Source organism: Talaromyces proteolyticus (assembly GCF_021365285.1).
Source record: "Talaromyces proteolyticus strain PMI_201 chromosome Unknown BGW36scaffold_5, whole genome shotgun sequence".
NCBI lineage: Eukaryota > Fungi > Ascomycota > Eurotiomycetes > Eurotiales > Trichocomaceae > Talaromyces > Talaromyces proteolyticus.
The window spans coordinates 307987-331775 of record NW_025764281.1 but is presented as its reverse complement, the minus strand read 5'-3'; the positions used below and the strand labels follow the sequence as shown (position 1 = coordinate 331775).

Here is a 23789-nt window from a genome sequence, read left to right as displayed (position 1 = left end):
GAATTGGTGGATTACATCCCTGTTTCTTATCTTTGGCACTCTCATTTGTTTCTCTTTCAATCTTCCCGGCTTGCATTCTGTTTTTCTTGGTATACACAATACATGATTCCCATAGACTGAAGTGAGGATCTAAAATACGTCAGACATTACACTTAGTTAGCATCTAGAACAAGTTTGCGGTCTTTCCTGGTTTCATTGCTTTATTACTGTATCCAGGCTCCCACACGATGTCTGTCACTTTCGACTCTATGTGGGCCGAGTGTCTACGAGTCATTGCAAACGAGACTGGGTTTGGAGTTGACGACATTGATGATGATGACGACTTTACCACAGATCTTGGAGTCAATCCAATAGTCTTACGGTCTATGGTTAGATGCTTGAAGGTCATACTGAAACAAGACATTCCCTCTGCCGTATTTACCCAGTATCCGACAATCAAAGAATTTCGCGAGGGATATCTTCAGGCTTGCTTCGAGTCTGAGAAGTCAAGACCACAATCTCAGCACAGTGATAAGTTTCCAGCTCTAGTCGTGGGGAAAAACCCAAAGAACACTCCAAATAAGACAAAATCTCGGATTCCAGTCTCCATGGTTCTGCAGGGAAAGCCGGCAACAGATGAATCCACAACCAATATCTTCCTCCTCCCTGACGGTAGCGGTTCTGGCATGGCCTACGCGGCAATGCCACATATCTACCCATATAGTGTTTGCCTGATCGCCATGAATAGCCCCTATTTAAACAGTGCAACCGAATATCGGTGCTCGATCAATGAAATTGCCCGTCAGTACGTGAAGGAAATCCGGCAGCGTCAGCCTCATGGCCCCTACATTATAGGCGGATGGTCCGCAGGCGGGTATTACTCTACAGAAGTAGTGCGTGAGCTTGCTCGTCAAGGGGAACGTGTTCGCAAACTGATTCTGCTTGACTCACCCTGTCGTCCGGACTTTGAGGATCTTCCCATGGAAGTGGTAGAGTACTTATCAAGAAATAACCTCATGGGAAATTGGGGGAGCAATTCTCGTATTGATAATGTGCCACAGTGGGTGCTCGCCCATTTCCGCTCTACTCTTCGCGCGGTCCGTGAGTATATTCCGGAGCCTGTGGATTCGACTGATGGCCCCGAGGAGGTCTGCATCATCTGGAGTAGGGACGGAGTACTGCCCATCCAAGAGCTTGAGAAGACGGGATTGGATCTGAGTGTCCGCGTTTCGCGGTTTCTGCTTGAGGGAAAACCTGATCTTACCAGGGCTTACGGATGGGATCGCCTGTTCCCTGAATCCCGGTTTAGCATTTCCTCAATGCCTGGCAATCACTTCTCATTGATTAATAAACCAAACGTAAGTAGCTTCAACAAGGCGGTTAGCGAAATGGTACGCATAATTGACCTTCTTTCTAGATCAATGAGCTCGCCGTGCTGTTGCGAGATGTGGTCACGGAGCCAAGTCAACGACAAAGGAGTTGGTATTCATTTCAGTAGATAGACTAGCGACTGGAAACCCTTTCTTTTAAAAGCAGACCGCATATATATTTTAGGCCTTCATTAACCTTACATGCATTTCATAAAGGAGTGATCGCATGATGTTCAGCAGTTTCGGGGTTTGACCACCATCTTGCTAGGATCTAAAGGTTTCTGAGTGGGATTGCTTACCTATTGCCTTGAATTACCTGGTTTAGTAATATATAGGATTATTAATGTGATTTAATGGTAATTTTTTCGGCGTCAGGAGCCCAGAGTTGAGTTAAGTGAAGCGAATATGCCTGGTTATCGACCTTCCTTCCATAGAATCCATGGTTCTTAGATGGGCTGGATTAATCATCAGTCACTATCAAATGTGTCTTCTGAGCGTTATTATGCGCTTATATAGGATCATAGATAAAAATTGCGAAGTTCTAGATTTTCCATTGGTGGAAAGGTCAACACTACTACGAATGTCAACATTGACAAAAAGAGCACGATGGATGCAATCAACCCCTACTACGACAGAATGCGGTCAATTTCATTATTTGATTTGTAGAATTCATGCCACCAGTAAAATTAGTTCATGTTTAGGACTTTTAGAAGCATGATTTTGAATATGAATAATCGGCGTTTTTAGTACTCCGCAAATTGATCGCCGACGTGAGACTCTAGACTCGCTCGAGTTCGGGCTGTTTACTCTCATTGACGCACATCAACATGAAAGAATTGAAAACTGTTTTATGTAAATTTTCTTATAATTCTGGCTTTTTCTGAAACTAACCTCCTTGAACGCCTGCAGTATCACGAGAAAAGAGTATTATGTCCAGTGTTTTGTCACTAGTTGCTGCCATCCTTCTTCTTGCAGTAAAAATCGTAAATTAATGCCTTTATTCAATTGGTTACGTTTTTTCTCTCTGCGTAAAAAGGCAGCCAGTGACCTGTTGGATCTTCCCGCAGGGACAAACGCAACTATGGCTGCCAGTTTTGATTTCATCATCGTGGGCGGGGGTACAGCAGGTAATAATCCTAATAATAGCAGATATTGAGCAGGTAGTGCTTTGATTACTGACACTCTGAATTATAGGCTGTGTCCTTGCGAGCCGCTTGTCTGAGTACCTGCCAGAATCCTCCATCCTACTGATCGAGGCTGGCGTGAAAGATGACCCTCGCATTAGACCGGCTCTGGGACTCACCGGACAAGCAGCCAATGAGATAAAATGGAATATTCAAAGCGTTCCTCAACGGGCGGTTGGTAACAAGACTATCGACCTTGTTCAGGGGAAGGTACTCGGAGGCACATCAGCAATCAATCATCAGTTATGGTCTCGCGGTTCGGCGGGGGATTTGTAGGAGATCCCCATCTTGCTTTTCAAATACTTGAAGTATTTACATACGGTTATAGTGATCAGTGGGCGGCTGAAGTTGGTGATGAGCGCTGGTCTTGGGATGGACAGTTACCATTCTTCAAGAACGCCGAAACATTCTACCCAGGAACTGCTCTCCAAGGCAAAGATTTGTCTGCGGTACATGGCTTTAACGGACCTATCAAGGTAAGCGTTTCTATTCACCTATGCACCGGTTGCTGTGGCTCAGTATTATTATGATTGTAAAGGTGTCGCAAACTTCGTCTAGTGGGCGTCCGCGTAATTTTCCATTGAAAGAACCCATTGCATCAATGTACAAAGCTGCTGGCATTTCTCAAACCGCCGATTTGAACTCTGGAGACATTCTAGGATTCACTGAAGTGACATCTAACAACTATGATGGTATCCGACAGTGGGCAGGAGGCAACTACTCCTTTGGCTCCAACGTGACACTGTGGACAGAAACTCATGTTTCGAAGATTGTAATGAAGGGCTCTCGCGCGAGGGGTGTCGAGTACTTGCGACCCTCTGGTGGTACAAGTGGCATTGTCTCGGCCAAGAGAGAAGTGATCGTTTCTTCTGGTGCACAGGGCTCACCAAAACTTCTCTTGCTTAGGCTAGTCCCCATCTCCAGCGTTATTTCCGATGTATAATGGGCAATTACTAACGGCAAGATTTTAGTGGAATTGGCCCTAAAGCGGAATTGCAGAAGCACGACATCGAGCAAGTAACTCAGCTTCCCGTAGGGGAGAATTACAGTGATCATCCCATGCTGGCAACATACTGGCATCTTGAAAAACGCGGCCTCGCCCTCGGGGATGTCGCAGTTCGCACTGCGGAATGTGACTGGACGTCCGGCTTGCCGGTTGACTGGGTTGCTTTTCACCGTCACGATAATGACCGAGTGATTAAGTCTCTGGCAGAGAGTCAACTAGATTCGAAGGAGCTGGACCGTTTCCAAATCAAGAACAGAGCGCACACGGAATCAGTAGTTTTGTAAGATTGCTCTTCCTCCCTGTGAGAGTTGACTTTGCATTTAACTCCGCCGTTCAGATACGGTCATATCGACTTTTCTGGCAAGGCTGGTCCTCCACCGCCTGGATCCAACATGTGCGTGATGAACATCTTGGTGACGCCGTCGTCACGAGGCACTGTATCCCTCAAGTCTACCGACCCCCTCGATCCTCCAGTTTGTGATCCCAATATGTTGTCCAATGAGCTTGATCAACAGTTGCTTTGGTCCGCAGCCCGTTTGACAAGCAGAGGGTTGGAACGAACAATTGCCCCAGAGTACGGAGTGTCTGAGTACGCCGTTGATGATGATCTGCGCAACGACTATGGCGATGAAGCCATGATGCGTCGAGCGCTCCGAATCGTCCGTACTGTGAACCATGGCAGCGGCACGTGTGCAATGGGCTCCGTTGTGGATACAGAGTGCCGAGTAAATGGAATTGATGGCCTACGAGTGATTGACTCAAGCGTTATTCCTTTCCCGATTTGTGCGCATTACCAGGCGGCTGTCTACGCCCTGGCAGAACAGGTATGTTCTTCGTTTCTCCATTTCATTCTTTTGGTTGATCACATTATTGTTCGGTGATCAAGATTTTCCAGACGGCTGATGAATAGTATTCTAGATGGCGAAAATTTTGGCGTCGTAGATCTTTCGCCCAAATGGGAGGCACGCGAGTTGTTAGTTCTAGTAACCCTAAGCCGGGTCTCTTGGAACCAAGCCAGAGCGATCAACAATCTATAGCGAGATGTGCACACCAGATAAAGCCCTGAGTATATGACTTAATATTCGAATATACTCTTTATAACTAGTTGTGCTCTCGGCAGTCCGTAGCCCTTGTATTTCTTCTGGGGCCTGATTTTATCTAAGTGGAAATTGAGCTTAAGTCTTGGTAAACTCCAAGTAGACTGAATGACTTCTTAGATTCACCTTAGTGGATGAAAAACAATTAAAAACTAGCCCATTGTGCCATGACAAAGTCCATAGACACAAGTGGCCTGGTTCTGACGGCATCCTTCCGCACATGCTTAGACTCTGACAAATTGAACAAACGATTAATTATCCCATCCCAGAATCCCTGTGTCAGTCTGTTCGTCATCTTTTGACTAGCAAAGGGTCCAACCGTGAAACTATCTATTTTTTCCTCTAACGATCCGCGACCATTGTAATCATAGGCTCTCGCATCGCTGACACAATTGCACCTCGGCGATCACTTCTGGAGAGTTTTAGAATTGTACAGATAGTCATCGGTGAATTTTCATTTGTCCTGCACGTGGTAGAGAACAATTAGAATAATGTTCCGGAGTGATAATCCAGGGACCCGCATCTGGATCCATTTTACCAGTTTCATTAAATTGTCCGAAAGACCATAGTAGACAGTAACAATTGTGTTATCCACATGTTTCCCCTGTTAGCCATACATCAGTGTGGGTCATCTGTATTGATGGATCCCCGAATGACTAAAGAGAGAGTACTACGTTTTATGTATTAATGATAATGGTCAATGCCATAGAGGCCAGATATACTTAAACCCCGAAGATTGGATGTAAAGGAGAGAGGTTGGCATATGAACCTGGTCTGCTGGCTGTATTGCTTTGTCGTTTTCTCCTTCCCCCAATTCGGCATGATCAAGTAGTAAAGATGCGGCAAGAAATTTCCAACCAAGAGCAGTGTCTTCTGCTTTACGGAGATCAGACCGTAGAGAAGCTGCCCGCCATCCGGGCCCTTGTGCAGCAATCCCAAAGGTCTGAAATTGGCCGACGTTTTCTCCGCGATGCCTGCGATATTGTTCAACAAGAGACATTCCAGCTCCAGATCGAGCGAGCTAAAATCACGCAGTTTGATACTCTGCTCCAGCTTGCAGAAAACAACGCACGATCTGAAGAGCCCAGCGAGATTGTGGCGACAGTTCTCATGAATGTCGCTCGACTCGGAGAATTGATTCTGTATGTTTCTTGAGCATTGCAGTTAAACACTTGTCAGGTTGTGTATTGTATCTCTCTGACTAACCTTTCCTCCAGGTATGCTGAGGAAGACCCTCAGATTCTAGGCTCTGCAGATCGGCCTACACATATTCTTGGCTTTTGCACGGGGGAGATGCCAGCGGCCGTGGCAGCAACTGCACGTAGTATTCCCGAACTGTACAACCTGTCTGTTGAGGTACTTCGTGTCATATGTCGCTTCGCACGAAATATTATCCGCCGTTCAGTGCTCATAGATCGGACCAATGGTAATTGGGCTACCACCATTGTTGGCCTTCCAACAGAGCACGTCCAGGCAATTCTGGATGACTTCCATCAAAGCCAAGTAGGTTTTAACTATTCAATATTCTTGCCTTATTCTTATAGATCGATACTAATCAGCAAATACGATAGAAAATTGCACCCTTACGACAGATTTGTATTGGCTTTATTTCAGTGGGCTGGTTAACTCTCTTCGGCCCTCCCACAACAGTTGAGCAGCTTTTTAGTTGGTCCCGAGAGCTCGATGAGGCTTCTAGGATCAAGACCGACGCTGGCGGTGGTGTACATATGTCCAACCTCCCTGAGCTAGACTTAGACGAGGTAGTGGGATCGTCGTCTGTTTTGGAGGTTCCGATTAACCCTAATGCGAAATTTTGGTCGCCGTATAATTGTGAGATTCGCAGTGCACCGACACTTAGAGATATGCTTCATCAGGTCGTTTCGGGTATTGCTCAAGACGCAATAAGGCTGAGTGAAACGATAGACCTAGTGGTGAAAAGCCTAAATCATTCACCTGTCAAAATTGTCTCTGTTGGATACACTCATCATCTTGCGACACTACAAAAGTCCCTGCAACGTGCGAAGATACCATTCACAGTTATGCAGCACAGCAATTCTCCAGAAGATCTTAGTGGCCCATTGGTACGTGGTGGTTCCGATCTAATTGCCATTGTAGGCATGTCCGGACGGTTCCCAGGTAGCGAGAACGTCCAGGACTACTGGAAATCACTTTTGGATGGGGAAAGATATATTCGGGATGTAAGTCGTTGCAATTTGCAAATTATATCATTGAAAGTGACTAATTCGCCCTCAGATCCCTCCGGAGAGATTCAATCTTGATAAGTGGTTCGATGCGACTGGAAAGCAGAAGAATGCGACAGTGAATCGCACAGGAGCGTTCCTGGATCGTCCGGGATACTTCGACAACCGTCTGTTTAATATGTCTCCTCGAGAAGCTATCCAGACTGACCCCCTTCATCGATTGTTTCTCACTGTCAGCTACGAAGCACTGGAGATGGCTGGTTATTCGCCTGACGCAACACTGTCCACTAACAGCAACCGCATAGCGACTTATTTCGGTCAGACGTCGGATGATTGGCGTGATATCTTACTCACTCAAGGAGTTGACATATACTATGCTTCGGGAATTTGCCGCGCTTTTGCCCCTGGACGTTTGAATTACCATTTTAAATGGGGAGGGCCGTCGTATAGTATCGATGCAGCCTGTGCCTCCAGTGTCGCAACTATTTCCTTGGCCTGCTCAGCACTTATGGCGCGTGAATGTGACACCGCTCTCGCTGGTGGAGGCTCAATTCTCGATTCCCCCGCTCCATTTGCTGGTCTAAGCCGGGGAGGATTCCTCTCCCCAGAGAGGGGCTGCGAAACATTCCATGAGGATGCCGATGGTTACGTGCGTGGCGAAGGCGTTGGTGTGGTTGTTCTCAAGCGGCTCGAGGATGCGATAGCAGACAACGACAATATCTTGAGCGTCATTCGGGGCTCTGCAAGAAATTATAACAAGGGCGCGTCGTCTATTACTCATCCGTCCGCAGAAGATCAGCAGCGGCTTTACCAACAGGTTTTGAGCAACAGCGCTGTCGATCCCAGCAGTGTCGCCTATGTGGAAATGCATGGCACTGGTACACAAGCTGGGGACTCCACGGAGATGTCATCTGTATTATCAGCGTTTGGACATGGTCGTTCAAAGGAAAACCCGCTAGTTTTAGGGGCTGTGAAGGCTAGCATTGGTCATGGTGAAGCAGTAAGTTTCCATTTTATACATTCATAATCCAGAAAACTCGAGACAAAGCACTACAGCGAGAGAATTTAGATATCAAAGTTAATTGCTAATATTCTATTATTAGGCCGCCGGTGTGTGTGCTCTTATCAAAGTGTTGATGATGCTTCAGCAGCGTACGATTCCTCCGCAGCCTGGAATGCCTTTCCAAATGAACCATCGCTTCCCTGATTTGGGTAGGATGAATGTGCATATTCCTTCGGGTGCGATGCCTCTTTATAGTGCCGACAAAAACAGCAAATTAAGAGTTTTCTTGAATAGTTTTGATGCCTCGGTGAGCTCCCCTCCTTTGTAGACCTACTGATATCCTGGTGATTCTAATACAGACCGTGATAGGGTGGCAACTCCTGCCTTCTGTTGGAGGAAGCACCTTTGAAGCCTGTCAAAGGCGTCGATCCTCGAAAACACCACGTGGTATCCTTTTCTGCTCGGAGCCCATATTCTTTGCGGGGAATAAAAGAGCGATACCTTGAATATCTTTACGAACACCCCGGCACATCACTGGTGGATCTTGCATATAGCACAACAGCACGCCGAATGCACCATACTTCTGTTCGGTCAGTCTTCACGGCTTCGAGTATTGAAGAATTTACCAAAATACTCGAAGAGGACTTAAGCAAACCAGACCCTTCAGTGAAGAAGGGGAAAGGTTCCCCTCCTGGACGCAATGTTGTGTTCGCCTTTACCGGCCAAGGATCTCAGTATGCAGGCATGGCTCACCAACTCTGGAATTGCAGCACCGTCTTCCGGGGTCTAATTGAGTCTATCCAAACCATGGCCACTGCTCAAGGTCTGCCGAGCTTTGTCGACCTGATTGCTCAAAGCGACCTAGATCTGTCCGAGACGAGCCCAGTTAATACTCAACTGGCTATCGTTGCAGTTGAGATTGCACTCGCTCAGTTGTGGATATCATGGGGAGTAAAACCAAGCCTTGTCATTGGCCACAGTCTAGGTGAATATGCTGCGCTATGTATTTCAGGCGTCTTAACAATCAGCGACACTGTCTATCTGGTTGGACAAAGGGCATTGACACTGGTGCAGTCTGCAAAGCAGAACGAGTATGCTATGCTAGCTATAAATGGCGACGTTGATACCGCTCGCCAGTATCTCTCAAAGGGTACATACGACACGTGTGAAGTTGCCTGTCTCAATGCCCCCAAATCAACAGTGGTAAGCGGCTCATTGCCCGAAGTCAAGGCCCTGAAAGGAGAGCTGGAGGCGCAAGGAACTCGTTCTACCCTTCTCCAAGTGCCATTTGGTTTCCACTCCAAACAAATGGATCCAATCCTGGACAGTTATGAGTCATGTGCAAAGGGTGTTGCCTTTTCTGTGCCACAAATTCCGATTGCATCAACCTTACTAGGCGATGTTGTTCAAGACGAATTTGTAATTTCCCCCGTTTATCTTCGACGCCAGACTCGTGAGTCAGTAAACTTTGTGGGAGCTATAGGAGCAGCTCAAGCAGGAGGTTTCATTGGCAATGACACGCTTTTCCTTGAGATTGGTCCCGATCCAGTCTGTATTTCGTTGATCCGCTCGACTCTAGGCGCTGCTTCAGTTCCTCGTCTTTTGTCCAGTCTTCGACGGAACGAAGACAATTGGCTGACTACGTCCAATTCTCTGGCAACGATATACGAGACAGGTCTCTACGTAAACTGGCCTGAATACCACCGGGAGTTTTCAGGTTGCCTTTCCCTACTTGACCTACCTACATATGCCTTTGACGAAAAAGATTTCTGGATGCCATATCCGGATCCAGATCAGCCTCATGCCATTGAAAAGACCCAGTTAGCTCTGCCATCAATTCCTGCGGTGCCGGGATTCCCGACTACAACTCTGCAGAGGGTGAAACAAGAAGCAATCGATGAAGGCAAAATCTCAGTTACTTTCGAGTCCAGCACATCCGAACCACACCTGCTCTCAGCGATTGTGGGCCATGCAGTGGCAGGAGTCACCATTTGCTCTAGCAGTATTTTTAGCGATATGGCATTATCGGCTGTTCGCTATGCGTTTGAGCGACTGCATCCCGGCAAGTGGACGGATGAATTTCTCACTATCAGCAGCCTGAATCTTCATCGACCTATTGTTATTGCTAATGGACAACCTTCTCAAACTATTGAAGTTAATGTAAAGCTTGAATCGAATACTGAAAAAGCGCAAATAACATTTTCGAGCCAGGCAGGAGATGCGACTCACAGTGTAGGGTCTGCCAAAGTCTCGCTTCGGGACGCCGGAAATTGGCAACAGAATATATCACGATCTCTCTTCCTCATCCGCTCCCGAATTGATGCACTAAAAGAGGCAAAAAATACCACTAAGGGACAAAGACTCCTTCGACCGGTGGTCTATCGGCTATTCTCCAACGTCGTGGATTACGGCGAGCTTTATCAAGGGCTAGAAGAAGTATTCCTAGATTCTGAACTACGGGATGTCGTAGGCCAGATCAAACTACCTACGCTGCCGTCCGGAGAATCAAGTGGCACTTATCTATATAGCCCCTATTTACTTGATGCAATTGTTCACGTTGCTGGTTTTCTTGCAAACTGCGGTTTGAGATATCCCGAGGATGTCGCATTCCTTGCTTCTAGTTTTGAAGCCTGGCACATCCTGAAACCTCTATCATCTCAAAAAGCCTACACAAGCTATGCACATATGGAAGAATCGGCTGATGGGAACTCTTTACTGGGTGATGTATTCGTATTTGAAGATAACGTTCTCGTCACCGCACTCATCGGTGTCAGGTTCCAAAAGATGAAAAAGATGGCCCTCACAAAGATTCTGCAATCAGCAGCTCCTGGCTCTACTGTCCAGAAGGGAACAGGTAGCGTGCGGTATGAACCTGCAGAACCAAGCATCAAGCCATCTCCCGCAGTCAAGCAGTACGTTGGAGAAGCAGAATTCGAATCACCCTCTTCATCTGCTGATCCCTCTACATTTACGACACCTCGGGCTACATCGGTAGCCACGTCTGTAACAAGTGTCGACGAGGATACTGGTATTATTGATAAGTTTCTCACAGCAGTGGCCACAGAGGTGGGTTGTGAGGTCTCTGAGCTAGAGCCCGACACGGTTTTTGCAGACCTGGGAGTGGACTCCCTGATGGCCATCACTGTCATAGCCTCAATCCGCAATGAGACCGGTGTTGAGTTACCAGGATCGTTCTTCCTCGATCATCAGACTGTTGCAGAGGCCATGAAAGAGCTCAAGGGGGGTGGTGACAGCGGCGTTGCCACGCCGCAATTCACTCCTCCTGATGCTTCGCCTAAAGTAGGCACGGAACCAGTAGAGAATTCCGTGGCAGAATCTACAATTCCACCACAGCCTCTTGAAAATCAAAACCCTCCTGCCTCTGAGAGCAAAGCTAAGCCAGAAGAAGCGCCTGCAAGACCAGTGTCACTCACCACCAAACCAGCACCAGCCTTGTTGCTACAGGGGTCTATGTCTTCTACCGAAGCTCCACTTTTCCTTCTAGCCGATGGAACTGGTTCTGTTTCCTCTTACATTCAACTGCCAGCTCTACCAGGTGGTCGTCGAATCTACGGCATAGAGTCTCCATTTGCACGCGATCCGTCTGCCTTGGTAGATGTCAGTGTGGAACAGTTGGTAGGTGTTTTCGTTTCTTCTATCCGCAAAATACAACCAACGGGACCCTACAGTATTGGTGGCTACTCAATAGGCGCAATCTATGCGTTTGAAGTGAGCAGACGCTTACTCGAAGCTAGTGAGGCCATTTCCGAGCTTCTTCTCATAGCAAATCCGGCGCCAATTGCAGCTCCTACGAAATTAAGAGGCAGAGAAATTACTTATGGAACTTTGCAAGAAGGCGGATTCGCTTATGCCAACAGCCGAACAAAAGTGGCTATATCTGGGAGACAGAAACAACATCTTGCAGCTGCCGTGCAGGCTCTATTGCAGTATGAGCCTAAAAGTCTACCTCAAGAAAGTCGACCAGGTCACTTGACTTTAATTATTCCTTCAAAGGGCCTTGGAGATGCCGCATCTACGGCGGAAACTCCCTTCACGGCTTGGTTACACGCCAATTGGGATTCATCGAAGAATTTGGGTTGGGAAAGCTTGGTTGGCTCCATTGATACTGTTCACAAGCAAGAGACGGACTGCTTTTCACTCCTCAAATATCCAGAGGTGAGTTTCCATTTATAAAAACTTTGAATTTGGAGCCTTCTAATATTTTCTTCCAGGTTACTAAGTTAGGCCAGGTTATTAATGGTAGTATCAGCAAGATTTAGCGGCGTACATATGCTTTTCTATAATAACAGATTGTTACACACCTTTTTTTTGGGTCGTTGTTTTTATTCTTGGATGAATATATGAAATTATTTCCATAATTTTCGCTCATTGAACCTCAGCCGGCCTACCTGATTTCACATTCAGTAGATGAGCAATCATCTCCCTAGTACGAGATGATTACCCTAGAATTTTACCTTTAACCTATCTTTTTCATCACTTAAGTGCTACATTCGTTATGTTCCCAAAAAATGCCATGATAATATTTCATATGAAGGGATTACGTGCAACTTACTCTTTTTCGTTCGGTTTTCTCTGCTTAAAAGGACGAGTATATGTATATTCGAAAATTTCAAATTCATCTGACCACAATAAACGAATATACTATTAGTTTATCCCTTTTTACTTCCCATTTTCCCTTCACTATCTCTTGAGGTTTATATTCGTCCAGATCAGATAGCTAAAACCTCATGGCATCGACGGAATACATCAAACCTGTAAAGGTATCTTCTGTTAGTTCCGGCAGTCTCGAAGGCAAAATTGTTGACTACGAAAACTTACCCTGCATCATGCGCCACCCTGGCAGCAAAAGAATTCGGCACTGTCATTAGATTGGATCGTTAGTAAAACTGGATGCTTTTTAAACACCCTAGAACACAGAAAATATGTCTCACATAACACGTCTTCCTCCATGTACTGCCTGATTTGCGTTTCGACCTGATGCTCGCGATTTGCTCTTACAGTAGAGAGAATCTGCACTCGTGATGCCCGTCGCCGACGCACCTTTTCGAAAAGCTCCAAACGAGCTGGAATCTCCGCGACGTCGTCGACATCTTTCAAAAGAAACCCGAGTGCTCCTCCATCTTCGATGGCTTGGTTTGAGCCTTGGCCGCCGAATGGGAGCATCTACTCGGCCAAAAAGTGGTCAATCAAAAGTCTTGTTCTTTTCACTTTGGAGAGACGCAAGCTTACCGGGTGAGCGGCGTCACCAATGACTACCAATTTGCCCCGGGTCCAGGAATTTAAGGGTTCAGTGTGAAAGAGGGGCCAGCAGTTTACATCGTTGCCCAGCCTTTTAAGTAGGAAACCACTTAGCCAGACCTAAGTTTAATTATAAGGGGATCGGATTCAACGTACGAGAGAATCTCAACAACTTGAGGATGAAAATGAGAGAATTCGCTCAACATCTGCCTCTTAATCCCTTTTCTCACAGTCAGAATCCTAAACGGAGTTATTGGCGACATGGAGATGGCACCTTCCGAGTTCTCCGGTTGTTCGCCGGTCACTGTAGGATGAATCCCGACGAAATTCTGCACTTTACCACTGCCATAATTATACGAATCAGAGCTGTGATATGCGCAGCGTAGTGAGTTGGCCAGACATACCTTCGACATGGATACCACATCATATGGCGCTCCTCCTCCATAGTCTTCGAGTTAGGATCCCCCAGCAAAGTAGCTCCAGGGGTCTTCCAGGCAAGCAATTCCTTGCCAGCAGGATGATTCTCCAGCACTTCAGTGGGAACCAGGAAACGGAATGCACTGAGACCAGTTGAGCGTTTTGCTGCCGTTGAGGGACCCTCAGATGCGGATGTGATAGCGTTGCGAGACACCGAATGAAGCCCATCTGCTCCGATAATCAGATCTGCCTTTTCAATACGCCCGTCCACAAACTCAACAAGCCCAGCTTCGGGGTCAATCTGTATAACGCGCGACGAAAGGTGAAGTTCGACGCCACGGGCTCCAGGTTGATCAACACCAGCCAAGCGCATCAGCTCGTTGTGCAGATCTACTCGATGCACAGCGACGTAGGCCGCTCCAAATCGTTCAGAAGCTTGTTTCAAGTCCTGGCAGGCGATTCGGCGCAGAGAGGTTCCGTCTACTGTATCCCAGTTGTTTATTGGTACGGCACTTGCTTTTTGCATGTCAAATCCTAATTTCTGAAGAACTCTTGTGCCGTTGGGAGCTAGATTGAGTGCTGCGCCGACTTCAGCGGCGAATGCTGAGCTTTCGTATACCTATTTAGAACTTAGCAGCTACTTTGCTGTTTACTTTAGGCTGTGTTTACCCTGACATGGTGCCCAGCTTGGTGCAGAGAGACCGCAGCCGTCAGCCCTGCAATGCCCGCCCCGACAATGATAATATTAAGTGTCATTATCGCGAATAAGGACCGAAATTTGAATACAATAATAATGTCAATGTTTACTTTGGTATTATTTTCCTAAATATCGAGCTATATAAATATGCTCATTACATTTTCGACTTATCCTCGTCAGGATTCCTTATTTGCATCATCTAAATCTATACTTCGGTGTTCTAGATTCGGCGCCCGAATTACGGGCTAATAATTACGAGAGACACAAATATCGATTATTTGGTGAGAAGATGAAAGCACATTAATCACTTAGTGCAATAAGTTAGTAGGAAATCAGGTCATTTGGAGACATGTCAATGTCAAAGTCTACATGTACACATCGCGTGAATATTGAAACTAACTTTATGCCAGTCATACTTATTCCACAAGCTCTCGCATCTACTCAATCCGTTAGTATTCTGAAGTACTAGTGACGGAGATCCAGTAATTTATAGTAGCACCCTGCATGTAAAAACACGCCGTATGGTTGGTACATATTCTGTTCTACGCCACCACCTCACCCCTCCTTGGCACTTTCGCCCAGGCCTCTGGAAATGCCGAACCACGGACAAAATCAAAATGCAGGACACCAGACATCGGCTTGTCACTACCAGAATCAATGGCAGCCTGCGCAGCCGGCAAAAACATGTGCGACTTCATCGGGAACTCAGGCCGATCCTCGTACGGACGCGAGACCTCCTCAGCATGACGAATCACACGAACCAGCTTCGCCATGTGTCCGTCGTCCTTGTGGTGTATGACACGCTCAATCACTCGGTCCCAACCGGTGCCGGGCTCGTGCCATTGCTGCGTGAGAAGCCAGTCGATGTTGAGAGCTGGGGAACCCATTCCTGCGTACAGCATCAGGATCACGCGCCCTGTGTACTCGATCAGACGCGCCTTCTGGGCTGGGGTCAGGGAGGGTTCTTGGGTGAGTGCTGTTTGCCAGATGGAAGAGTTACTTCCGTGGATCAGGAAGAAGTCGTAGCGGCATTGGTGCGGAGGACGTTGGGCAGCAGCCGCCATGTATACTGAATTTCATCTAATCAGCAGAGATTTAGAAAGCAGAAAATGAGGAGAAAGTACCAGCTGTATTGATCAATTCTGCTGTAGCCCTTTCTACGTCGTCTTCATCAACGCGATATCGAGCGCACACTGTAGCCATCTCCTTGAATGCCTTGCCACAGACATAGTCCCGGATCATCTCTTTCTCGACCTTCCACGAGCCGTTAACGACCTGGTGGTGGATATCGACACTGGAGCAGGTCGAGATGACTGGATCCTCGCGGCACGCCTCCAGGCATTCGAGGAGGGAAAGTCGGGGCTCGGGGGAATATTGAGCCTGCAGCTCTGTATATTTCAGGAAGTCGTTGTAGTACATGTCGTTGTGCGAGACGGCCTGGGCTAGGGCCTCGGCTACCAGGGGGAGTTGCTTGAATTCGAGGCCTTGGCCAAGATACATCAAAGAGTGGACGTAGCCTGGAATATCAATACAGCGTCAGTAAAGTGACAACATAGAAAGAAAATATTTATGCATACCATGATACATGCGTGCGAGAATATCGTCTGCAATCTCCCCACCTCCAACTACATACTTCTGCAGGACCTCTTGGTATCCCAGCTCATCAATTTCACGCTCAAAGAATGTGACATAGTCCAGGAAGTGGTCCTGGCTGCCCCTATACTTCCGGAATCCCTTCTCAGTCTTCATCTCCTCGATAATCGATTCCTCTGGGAACTTGCGGGGTAGAAGCTGATAGTTCTCATTGTTCTTCTTGTGAAAAATCATTGTCTCCTCATCGGCTCCCAAGGCCCACAGAGCTGTCACATGGTGTACAATATGATTGTGCAGGTAGGCCTATAATTTTTCATTGATCAGTTTACAAGTTGGTAATATGTAGTATGTAGTATGTGCTCACTCCCATCTTATCGAAATCAGTGGTGAAGACATGGTAGGCCGTCCTGTTAGACTGCAGGATCAGACTGGCCACGTCGGCGCTTTCTTGGGTGAGTTTGTTGCCCACATGACAGTAGCCAGGCGTTTCAATAGGATCTAGCTTGTAACGATACGCTGTCGACATTATGACTTATATCTATATTTGTGATCAATTGAAATATCAATTGCTGTCGACTGAAGACATAACGCTGCCTGGTGCACAGTTTAAATAGGTTTAAACTAATTTCCCACTTCTTGTCTGGGATACTGATAGCATTGAATAATGTGCCGAAATAATGTATGAGAAGGTGACAGTGGCTAGTCTCAAATAATCCCTGTTGAGTAAAAATCCGGCGCCTTTCGTCTGGTGGCCTCGGCGATCCAGATTATTGACCGCCGATGAACGACGCTTTATGTCTCCACTGCGGATTTAACGTTTTAAATTTATCTCTTTATGATGAATATATTATTGGGCAATTTATTTGCCGTTCATTTCATGAATGGGGTTCCGCCTGGCTATTGTAGCAGAAGTCAGAACATAGGAGAATGCTCTTAGGGCATGTAACACTAACCCTAATAATCAGCCACAACACCTATATGAACAACATATATTGAACCAGTAATAAGTGAACAGAGAGCAAAGATCAAATGGCTGCGTACATCAAGAGATTTATGTTGCTATAGTTACCATATATAGCTCAGTTGACTTGTATTATCCCAACGCTATCAATGACGCCCACCATCCGTTGGTATATGTGTATGCTATTCAGAAACCCTCACCACACATCGTCCAACCACCTCCCCCTTGACCAACTTCTCAAACGCCCTTGGTGCATCCTCCAGCGCATAAACCTCAATCCTAGGCACCACCAGCCCCCGCGCCGCACTCTCCAAAAGTTCCTCCATCTGCTTTTCGGTGCCCACACTCGTCCCAATAACCGTCAACCCCCTCGCACTGATCTCAATCGGCGCCATAGGGAACTGGAAATCGTTGCGTGGCAGTCCAACTACCACAATCGTACCTCCATTCCTCACCAGCCGTGGTGCCAGCCTAAACGCCTCCTCGGCGCCAGATACAATAATCACCCCTTGCGCGCCCTCTCCATCCGTCAACTCCTTCACCCTCGTCTCAATATCACTCTCACTCTCGATATTAATATACTCCTCTGCACCTAGCTCCCGACACAACATCCCCTTCTCCTCCCCTGCATCCACCGCAATCACCTTCAAACCCCTCTCATCCATCTTCACCATCTGCACCCCCAAATGCCCCAATCCACCGCCAGCCCCAAGCACAACCACTGCATCCCCCCTCCCCAATCTATCCAACTTTGACACCGCACCCGCTAGAGTATGCCCTGCACATAGCAATGGAGCCGCATCTTCCGACCTCAACGCCTCTGGGATTAGATTACTAAACTCTGGCCGCGCAAGCGCATACTCTTGCAGCGTGCCATGCACACTGCGGCTCGTGTTGAGCTGTGCGGGGCAGTGATTCACCTCGCCCTTGCGACATAGCGAACATGACCCGCAGGACCTCCAGACCCATTTTATGCCTACCCGTCGATGCAAGTACCACGATGATACGTTGGGCCCGAGTTGCACGACCGTCCCGACGCCTTCGTGGCCGGGAATGGATGTATATTTGCTCATGCCATGAAGGTTGCGCAGGTCAGATCCGCTGGAAGTATCAGTAAAGTTCAGCAGCTTAGGGCAAGGATGTTAGGGTACCAGATTCCCGAGTATTGGATCTTCACGAGCATCTCCCCGTCGCCAGGCTGCGGGGTGGGGATGTCACTGCGAAGCGCGACGGTGCCGTTGGGCCCGGGGTTTTGTACCCAGATTGCTTTTTGCGTTTTGGGGATGTCGTTCATGTCGTAACTTCTATCTAGTACCGGATAGAGCGAGCGAGCTGCATGGATGAGATTGAGGATAAACAGTACCTTTATTGCTTTTTAATGAATATAGTCTGATTAATAATTCTCACTAGAGTAGTTTCAGTCAGATTATAATACCAATCGTAGAGCGCAGTATACTCATCACAAATTTGTTGATAGATGTTGGCCTCGGGTAATCAAAAGTGCGGGTAGTAGTCGCGGCATTGGTATCAATGGATCTGGTGCAGCTTATATTCGTGAGACAGTTATATTTGATAGCACATATAGAAGCACAAGAATATATATCATTGATGCACACTCAAAGTTCTGTTTGCCAGTGAGAGATCAATTGATGTCTCGACGAACTAATCAGCAGCTCATCTTTGTGTTATTTTATTACGTATCAAAATGAAATGATCGTTTCTCATTGTATGTATGTTATTACAGCCATTTCCTGATACAAGATAACTACTTCCGCTGACGTAGCCCAGCACGCCGAGACGGTCTCGCCTCTTTCTCTGCATTTGAATCCTTCTTTCCCACATTCTTCCTCCTCTCGACCTTCTTCACGATCATACTCGTCTTCACTAGTCTCTCCCCCGGCACTCTCCCCTCACCCAACACCCTCACAAACTCCTCGATCCTTTTGGGTCTTGTCTGCACTGAGCCTGTGTGCAGCTTCATCAACACTGCATACCTCCTCGACCTACTTAACCCCTCCCAAAACTGTGCCGCACCCGTCTCCTCTGCCGCCGCCAGCGCCGCGGCAAAATCATCTGGCACGGTCATCGTCGCCGGGCCTGCGTACGCCCGCTCCCACCTCCCATCTGCCTTGGCTGCCTCAACAGCAGCAATGCCCGCAGGACGCATTCGCCCTTCACGCAACAGCCGTTCCACCGTGCCAACGTTTTTCAGGGACCAGATGCTCTTGGCGCGGCGAGGAGTGTAGCGGACTAGCCACGAGTGCTCGTCAAGGGCGTTTGCGCGGCCGTCGATCCAGCCAAAGCACAGAGCTACCTCAACTGCGTCGGCGGCAGACACGGAGGGGGTGGGAGAGCCCTTTTTGGCGAGTTGCAGATGGAAACCGGGGGCTGTAGTGTGCTCGCGGTCAAGATAGGCTTCGAGGGCTTCGGCGGATGGGAAGGAGAGGATGGGGAGGTCGAAGGGTGGCATGGCTGTGCGTCTGATTGTCAACACATCTGCACGCCGGAATGCTCGAGGGCAGAATGTTGAGAAGAGGTGAGGAAGCCGCTGGAGTGCAGCGCGGCTTCTAAAGGCAGCCAGCTTGGCGTAGTCGAAGAATCAAGTTGCGGGATAGCTTCAAACCTTCAAAACAGTTGCTGGAGGAATCCTCTAGCCAATGGGCTCGCGAGCTGCGCCCCACTGTTATTTTTCTCTTTCTCTCTTTCTAAGAACTGTCAGAATTAATACGCAAAAGTGATGCCCTGTAGCAGTATGTTATGATATATGTGTATTATGTATATTATAAGTGAGGACTCATAACGCGACAGCAAAGAGCGCCTCGCATAACAGATATGGCTCCCCAACAATAATATTTTGTAAACAGTAATATCATGATGTCACTGACAGGGGGTCTAGAGCTCCAACCCCGGACAGTGGCACCTGCCGCTTCCAAGGACACTGACGACCAACCCCGCTCCTGCTGCCCCTTTCTTGACCCTGCTTTTCCTCCAGACACGTCTTCAAAACAAACAACAAAGACAATACATCAATAATAATATCGCAATAAACAGTCTACTGATTACGTTGTCTCGTCTTTTCATTCCATCTGCACGATGGCCGCTTCTACGGGCCCGCCCGATGGCACTGGTGGGTTTTGCCCCGCTGGTCCTCAAGGTCTGCAATGGCCAAGCTCATCAGCTCATATAATTGATATATAGGTGCCCTCCAGCTCGACCCGTGGCTCGAGCCGCATAAAGAGGACCTGAAGGCTCGCTTCGCCTATGCCCAGAGCTGGATCAAGAAGATCGACGATGCGGAAGGCGGCCTGGAAAAGTTCAGTAGGGTATGTTCTCTCCACTTCTTTGCGAGTTGACTTGTGAATTGATGCTGATGAAATTTATCTTAGGGATACGAGAAATTCGGCTTCCAGGTCGACGACAATGGCGACATCACCTACCGGGAATGGGCTCCGAGCGCCCTCGAAGCCCATCTCATTGGCGATTTCAGTACGCAGACGTACCCTCCCACCGAGACAAGTCCGCTGCTAATGATCATAAGATAATTGGGATAGAAAAGCGCATCCCATGAAGATGAACTCCTTTGGTGTGTGGGAGATCACCCTGCCAGCGAAGAATGGGCAGCCGATCATTCCCCATGATAGCAAAATCAAGGTGCCGTTTTCGATTCACGCTCGTCGTATTCCATTGACTGAGCAACTAGATCACCATGATTACCGGCACGGGTGAAGTGATTGACAGGATCCCCGCCTGGATCAAGCGCGTCACGCAGGATCTGAGTGTCTCGCCCGTGTACGATGCTGTTTTCTGGAATCCGCCGCATAGTGAAAGATTCACTTTCAAGCATTCTCGTCCGAAGAAACCAGCCAGTCTACGCATTTACGAAGCGCATGTCGGTATTTCGTCACCGGAGACGAAAGTCGCTACGTATAAGAATTTTACAACCAACATGCTGCCGCGCATAAAATATCTCGGGTATAATTCCATCCAGTTGATGGCCATCATGGAACATGCGTACTATGCTAGCTTTGGCTACCAAGTCAACAACTTTTACGCCGCCAGCAGCCGCTATGGGAGCCCAGAAGACCTGAAAGAACTGATCGATACTGCTCATAGCATGGGGATTGTGGTGCTCCTTGATGTCGTGCACAGCCATGCATCAAAGAACGTGCTCGATGGTCTGAACATGTTTGATGGAAGCGATCATCTCTACTTCCATGCCGGAGGCAAAGGTCAGCACGAGCTATGGGATAGCCGTTTGTTCAACTACGGAAACCACGAGGTCCTTCGATTTCTACTGAGCAATCTGCGCTTCTGGATGGAGGAGTATCAGTTTGACGGATTTAGGTTCGATGGTGTGACGAGCATGCTGTATACCCACCACGGTATTGGAACGTATGTGGTTTCTATCCATGCATATGAGATGAGGAGGCTAACTTTGCAGTGGATTTTCCGGTGGCTATCACGAATACTTCGGCCCGGCTGTGGATACCGACAGCGTGATGTATCTGCAGCTCGCCAACGAGATGCTCCACCAGCTTTATCCTGATAGTATCACCGTTGCAGAAGATGTGTCAGGCATGCCAGCCCTCTGCTTGCCGCTATCTATGGGTGGTGTAGGCTTTGACTATCGTCTTGCTATGGCAATTCCGGATATGTATATCAAATGGCTTAAGGAAAAGAAAGACGAGGAATGGGATATGGGCAAGCTCTCATTCACTCTCACCAACCGCCGACATGGGGAAAAGACTATTGCTTATGCAGAAAGCCATGATCAAGCGTATGTATATTCCGTCGGCGAGAAACAGTCACTAACTTTAACAGTCTCGTGGGCGATAAGACTTTAATGATGTGGTTATGCGACAAGGAAATGTACACCAACATGTCCGTCCTCACTGAACTAACCCCAGTCATCGACCGCGGCATGGCACTCCACAAAATGATCCGCCTCATCACCCACGGCCTCGGCGGCGAAGGCTGGCTGAACTTCGAGGGCAACGAATTCGGCCATCCCGAATGGCTCGACTTTCCTCGCGCCGGAAACAACAACTCGTTCTGGTACGCGCGTCGCCAGCTGAACCTAACCGAGGACCATCTCCTCCGCTACCGGTTCCTAAACGACTTTGACCGCGCCATGCAACTCACCGAAGCAAAATACGGCTGGCTGCACTCACCACAGGCATATGTGAGCCTCAAAAACGAAGACGATAAAGTAATCGTTTTCGAGCGTGCGGGACTCCTCTGGGTCTTCAATTTCCATCCTACGAACAGCTTCTCAGATTATCGCGTTGGCGTCGATCATGAGGGCACGTATCGTATTGTCCTCGACACTGATGATGCGGATTTCGGTGGTCATGCAAGGAATCAGAAGGATACTAGGTTTTTCACCACGGATATGCCGTGGAATGGTCGTAAGAATTTCTTACATATCTATATTCCGTCCAGGACTGCCTTGGTAGGTCTTCAATCATTTATTATTGTTACTATACTGATGGATACAGGTCTTTGCGCTGGAAAGCACGCTCTGATTGTCTCTCGTCATTATTCTATTTCAATATATCTAATACATCTCACTTTAATGACTAAACCATAACCATTCCGATCGTACTGTTCATTCTAGATCTCTAGCATCAAACAGTGTTTACGAACCAGAAACATCAATTGATATGTATAGATGTTTAAGACTCATTGAGTTACCCAATCTCGGTAATGCACTTCTCTTTCCATTCAGATAGAACCATCAGATCACCGTTCATGAGCAAGAGAAACCCTTTTAGGGGTATAAGCCTCTTCGAGGTACTCGATCTCCGCTTCCGACAGTTTAATCTGGATACGAGTAACCACCTCGTCGGTCCCGCTCTTTACTGTTCAGCCCCAGAATAAGATTCATCCCATGATGGCTCAATGACCACGCCGTAGCGACTTGCGCCATCGACACCCCTTTCTTCGCAGCTACCTCCTCGACATGATCTACAATTTTCTGATCCCCATCGAACTCACCACGCACCAACGACCTCACCGCCCGATCCGTCACATCACGTACACTCGTATGCCGCCACGGCCGCGCCAGCACACCGCGTGCGAGCGGCGACCAGGGAATCAAGCCCAATCCCAGCATCAATACAGTACGGGAACATCTCTTGCTCTTCCTCGCGGGCGAGCAGATTGTGGTAGTTCTGCATCGAGATGAATCGGTGCCAGTTATTGCGGACCGCAATGTTTTGCAGTGCTTGGAATTCCCATGCTGCCATCTGCATCACCGTCAACAATCCATCCACAAGCGAATTAAATCAACCGAAAAAGAAAGATACGGACACATACCGAACTGGCCCCGATATACCGCACCTTTCCACTCTCAATAACGTCATTCAACACCCTCATAATCTCCTCGCGGGGGGGTCTCGCGATCCAGACGATGAATCTGCAAGACATCGATATACGAGCCCAGTCTCTGGACACCCGCATCGACGGCGTCGAAGATGTGTTTGCGCGATAATCCGACCCTGTTCACCCACGGCCCGTCGTTGACAATGGAGTCCGAGATCTGGGTTTGGCGACCCTCATCGTTTACTCCGGCGAAACATTCGGTCAGACAACCCTGCTGCGTGGAATTTTGTATTTGACCAGGGCTTTGCTGATGAGGGCTTCGGATTGACCGTTGGAGGAGGTGTCTGCCTGGACGGGAACTGTAAGCCTTACCGCAGTGGTGCTTGTAATGAGATGAGGGTAGATGTAAGAGAGCGCGCACTGTGTTCCATGTGTTGATACCCCTCTTGTACGCATACTCAAGCAACGGCAATGCTTGGTGCTCGTCAAGAACCCATTCCTGCCAGCCCGACGTACCGTACGACATGCATCCAAGAATGACCTTCGAGATTTTCAGCCCGGAGCGGCCGAGACTGGACATTAGTAGGCGTCTAGTATATAAGGGTGTCAATTTACTTGACATATTCCATTTTTGTTGTGCTGCCATTTATTCGATTCTTTTGCTCTGTTTTCTTTTTCTTTTTGTTTCTACTGTGAAG

At 47.9% G+C, this 23789-nt stretch overlaps 9 protein-coding genes across 9 annotated transcripts; 4 read left to right on the top strand and 5 right to left on the bottom strand.

The window, feature by feature from the left end:
- Positions 1 to 227: 227 nt before the first annotated feature.
- BGW36DRAFT_426081 (Alpha/Beta hydrolase protein) lies at positions 228 to 1477 on the top strand (the record flags this gene model as incomplete). Its single annotated transcript, XM_046220215.1, has 2 exons — positions 228 to 1337; positions 1397 to 1477. The coding sequence occupies 2 exons, from the start codon at positions 228 to 230 to the stop codon at positions 1475 to 1477; spliced, it is 1191 nt and encodes a 396-aa protein (XP_046072835.1).
- Positions 1478 to 2430: 953 nt separating this feature from the next.
- On the top strand, positions 2431 to 4420 carry BGW36DRAFT_396168 (uncharacterized protein; the record flags this gene model as incomplete). The annotated part of the gene is made up of 6 exons (XM_046218128.1): positions 2431 to 2476; positions 2544 to 2805; positions 2862 to 3009; positions 3072 to 3470; positions 3533 to 3819; positions 3877 to 4420. The coding sequence occupies 6 exons, from the start codon at positions 2431 to 2433 to the stop codon at positions 4418 to 4420; spliced, it is 1686 nt and encodes a 561-aa protein (XP_046072834.1).
- A 1053-nt stretch (positions 4421 to 5473) lies between these two features.
- On the top strand, positions 5474 to 12034 carry BGW36DRAFT_293843 (uncharacterized protein; the record flags this gene model as incomplete). Its single annotated transcript, XM_046211034.1, has 7 exons — positions 5474 to 5778; positions 5854 to 6139; positions 6208 to 6834; positions 6890 to 7837; positions 7941 to 8147; positions 8210 to 10699; positions 10751 to 12034. The coding sequence occupies 7 exons, from the start codon at positions 5474 to 5476 to the stop codon at positions 12032 to 12034; spliced, it is 6147 nt and encodes a 2048-aa protein (XP_046072833.1).
- Positions 12035 to 12570: 536 nt separating this feature from the next.
- On the bottom strand, positions 12571 to 14272 carry BGW36DRAFT_426078 (putative salicylate hydroxylase; the record flags this gene model as incomplete). Its single annotated transcript, XM_046220214.1, has 7 exons — positions 12571 to 12613; positions 12680 to 12719; positions 12793 to 13024; positions 13091 to 13190; positions 13256 to 13441; positions 13504 to 14135; positions 14186 to 14272. The coding sequence occupies 7 exons, from the start codon at positions 14270 to 14272 to the stop codon at positions 12571 to 12573; spliced, it is 1320 nt and encodes a 439-aa protein (XP_046072832.1).
- Positions 14273 to 14755: 483 nt separating this feature from the next.
- On the bottom strand, positions 14756 to 16332 carry BGW36DRAFT_426077 (uncharacterized protein; the record flags this gene model as incomplete). Its single annotated transcript, XM_046220213.1, has 4 exons — positions 14756 to 15282; positions 15338 to 15730; positions 15791 to 16109; positions 16171 to 16332. The coding sequence occupies 4 exons, from the start codon at positions 16330 to 16332 to the stop codon at positions 14756 to 14758; spliced, it is 1401 nt and encodes a 466-aa protein (XP_046072831.1).
- Positions 16333 to 16949: 617 nt separating this feature from the next.
- On the bottom strand, positions 16950 to 18061 carry BGW36DRAFT_294434 (alcohol dehydrogenase-like protein; the record flags this gene model as incomplete). The annotated part of the gene is made up of 2 exons (XM_046211101.1): positions 16950 to 17868; positions 17919 to 18061. The coding sequence occupies 2 exons, from the start codon at positions 18059 to 18061 to the stop codon at positions 16950 to 16952; spliced, it is 1062 nt and encodes a 353-aa protein (XP_046072830.1).
- A 471-nt stretch (positions 18062 to 18532) lies between these two features.
- Positions 18533 to 19237, bottom strand: BGW36DRAFT_357905 (uncharacterized protein; the record flags this gene model as incomplete). Its single annotated transcript, XM_046213918.1, has 1 exon — positions 18533 to 19237. The coding sequence occupies one exon, from the start codon at positions 19235 to 19237 to the stop codon at positions 18533 to 18535; it is 705 nt and encodes a 234-aa protein (XP_046072829.1).
- Positions 19238 to 19860: 623 nt separating this feature from the next.
- On the top strand, positions 19861 to 22292 carry BGW36DRAFT_357904 (putative glycogen branching enzyme GbeA; the record flags this gene model as incomplete). Its single annotated transcript, XM_046213917.1, has 8 exons — positions 19861 to 19921; positions 19966 to 20090; positions 20154 to 20253; positions 20306 to 20418; positions 20468 to 21159; positions 21209 to 21544; positions 21589 to 22219; positions 22266 to 22292. The coding sequence occupies 8 exons, from the start codon at positions 19861 to 19863 to the stop codon at positions 22290 to 22292; spliced, it is 2085 nt and encodes a 694-aa protein (XP_046072828.1).
- A 293-nt stretch (positions 22293 to 22585) lies between these two features.
- On the bottom strand, positions 22586 to 23720 carry BGW36DRAFT_396162 (NADP-dependent oxidoreductase domain-containing protein; the record flags this gene model as incomplete). The annotated part of the gene is made up of 7 exons (XM_046218127.1): positions 22586 to 22808; positions 22840 to 23015; positions 23086 to 23151; positions 23195 to 23362; positions 23389 to 23439; positions 23513 to 23663; positions 23707 to 23720. 7 exons carry the CDS (start codon positions 23718 to 23720, stop codon positions 22586 to 22588), a joined length of 849 nt encoding a protein of 282 aa, XP_046072827.1.
- Between the last annotated feature and the right edge of the window lie 69 nt (positions 23721 to 23789).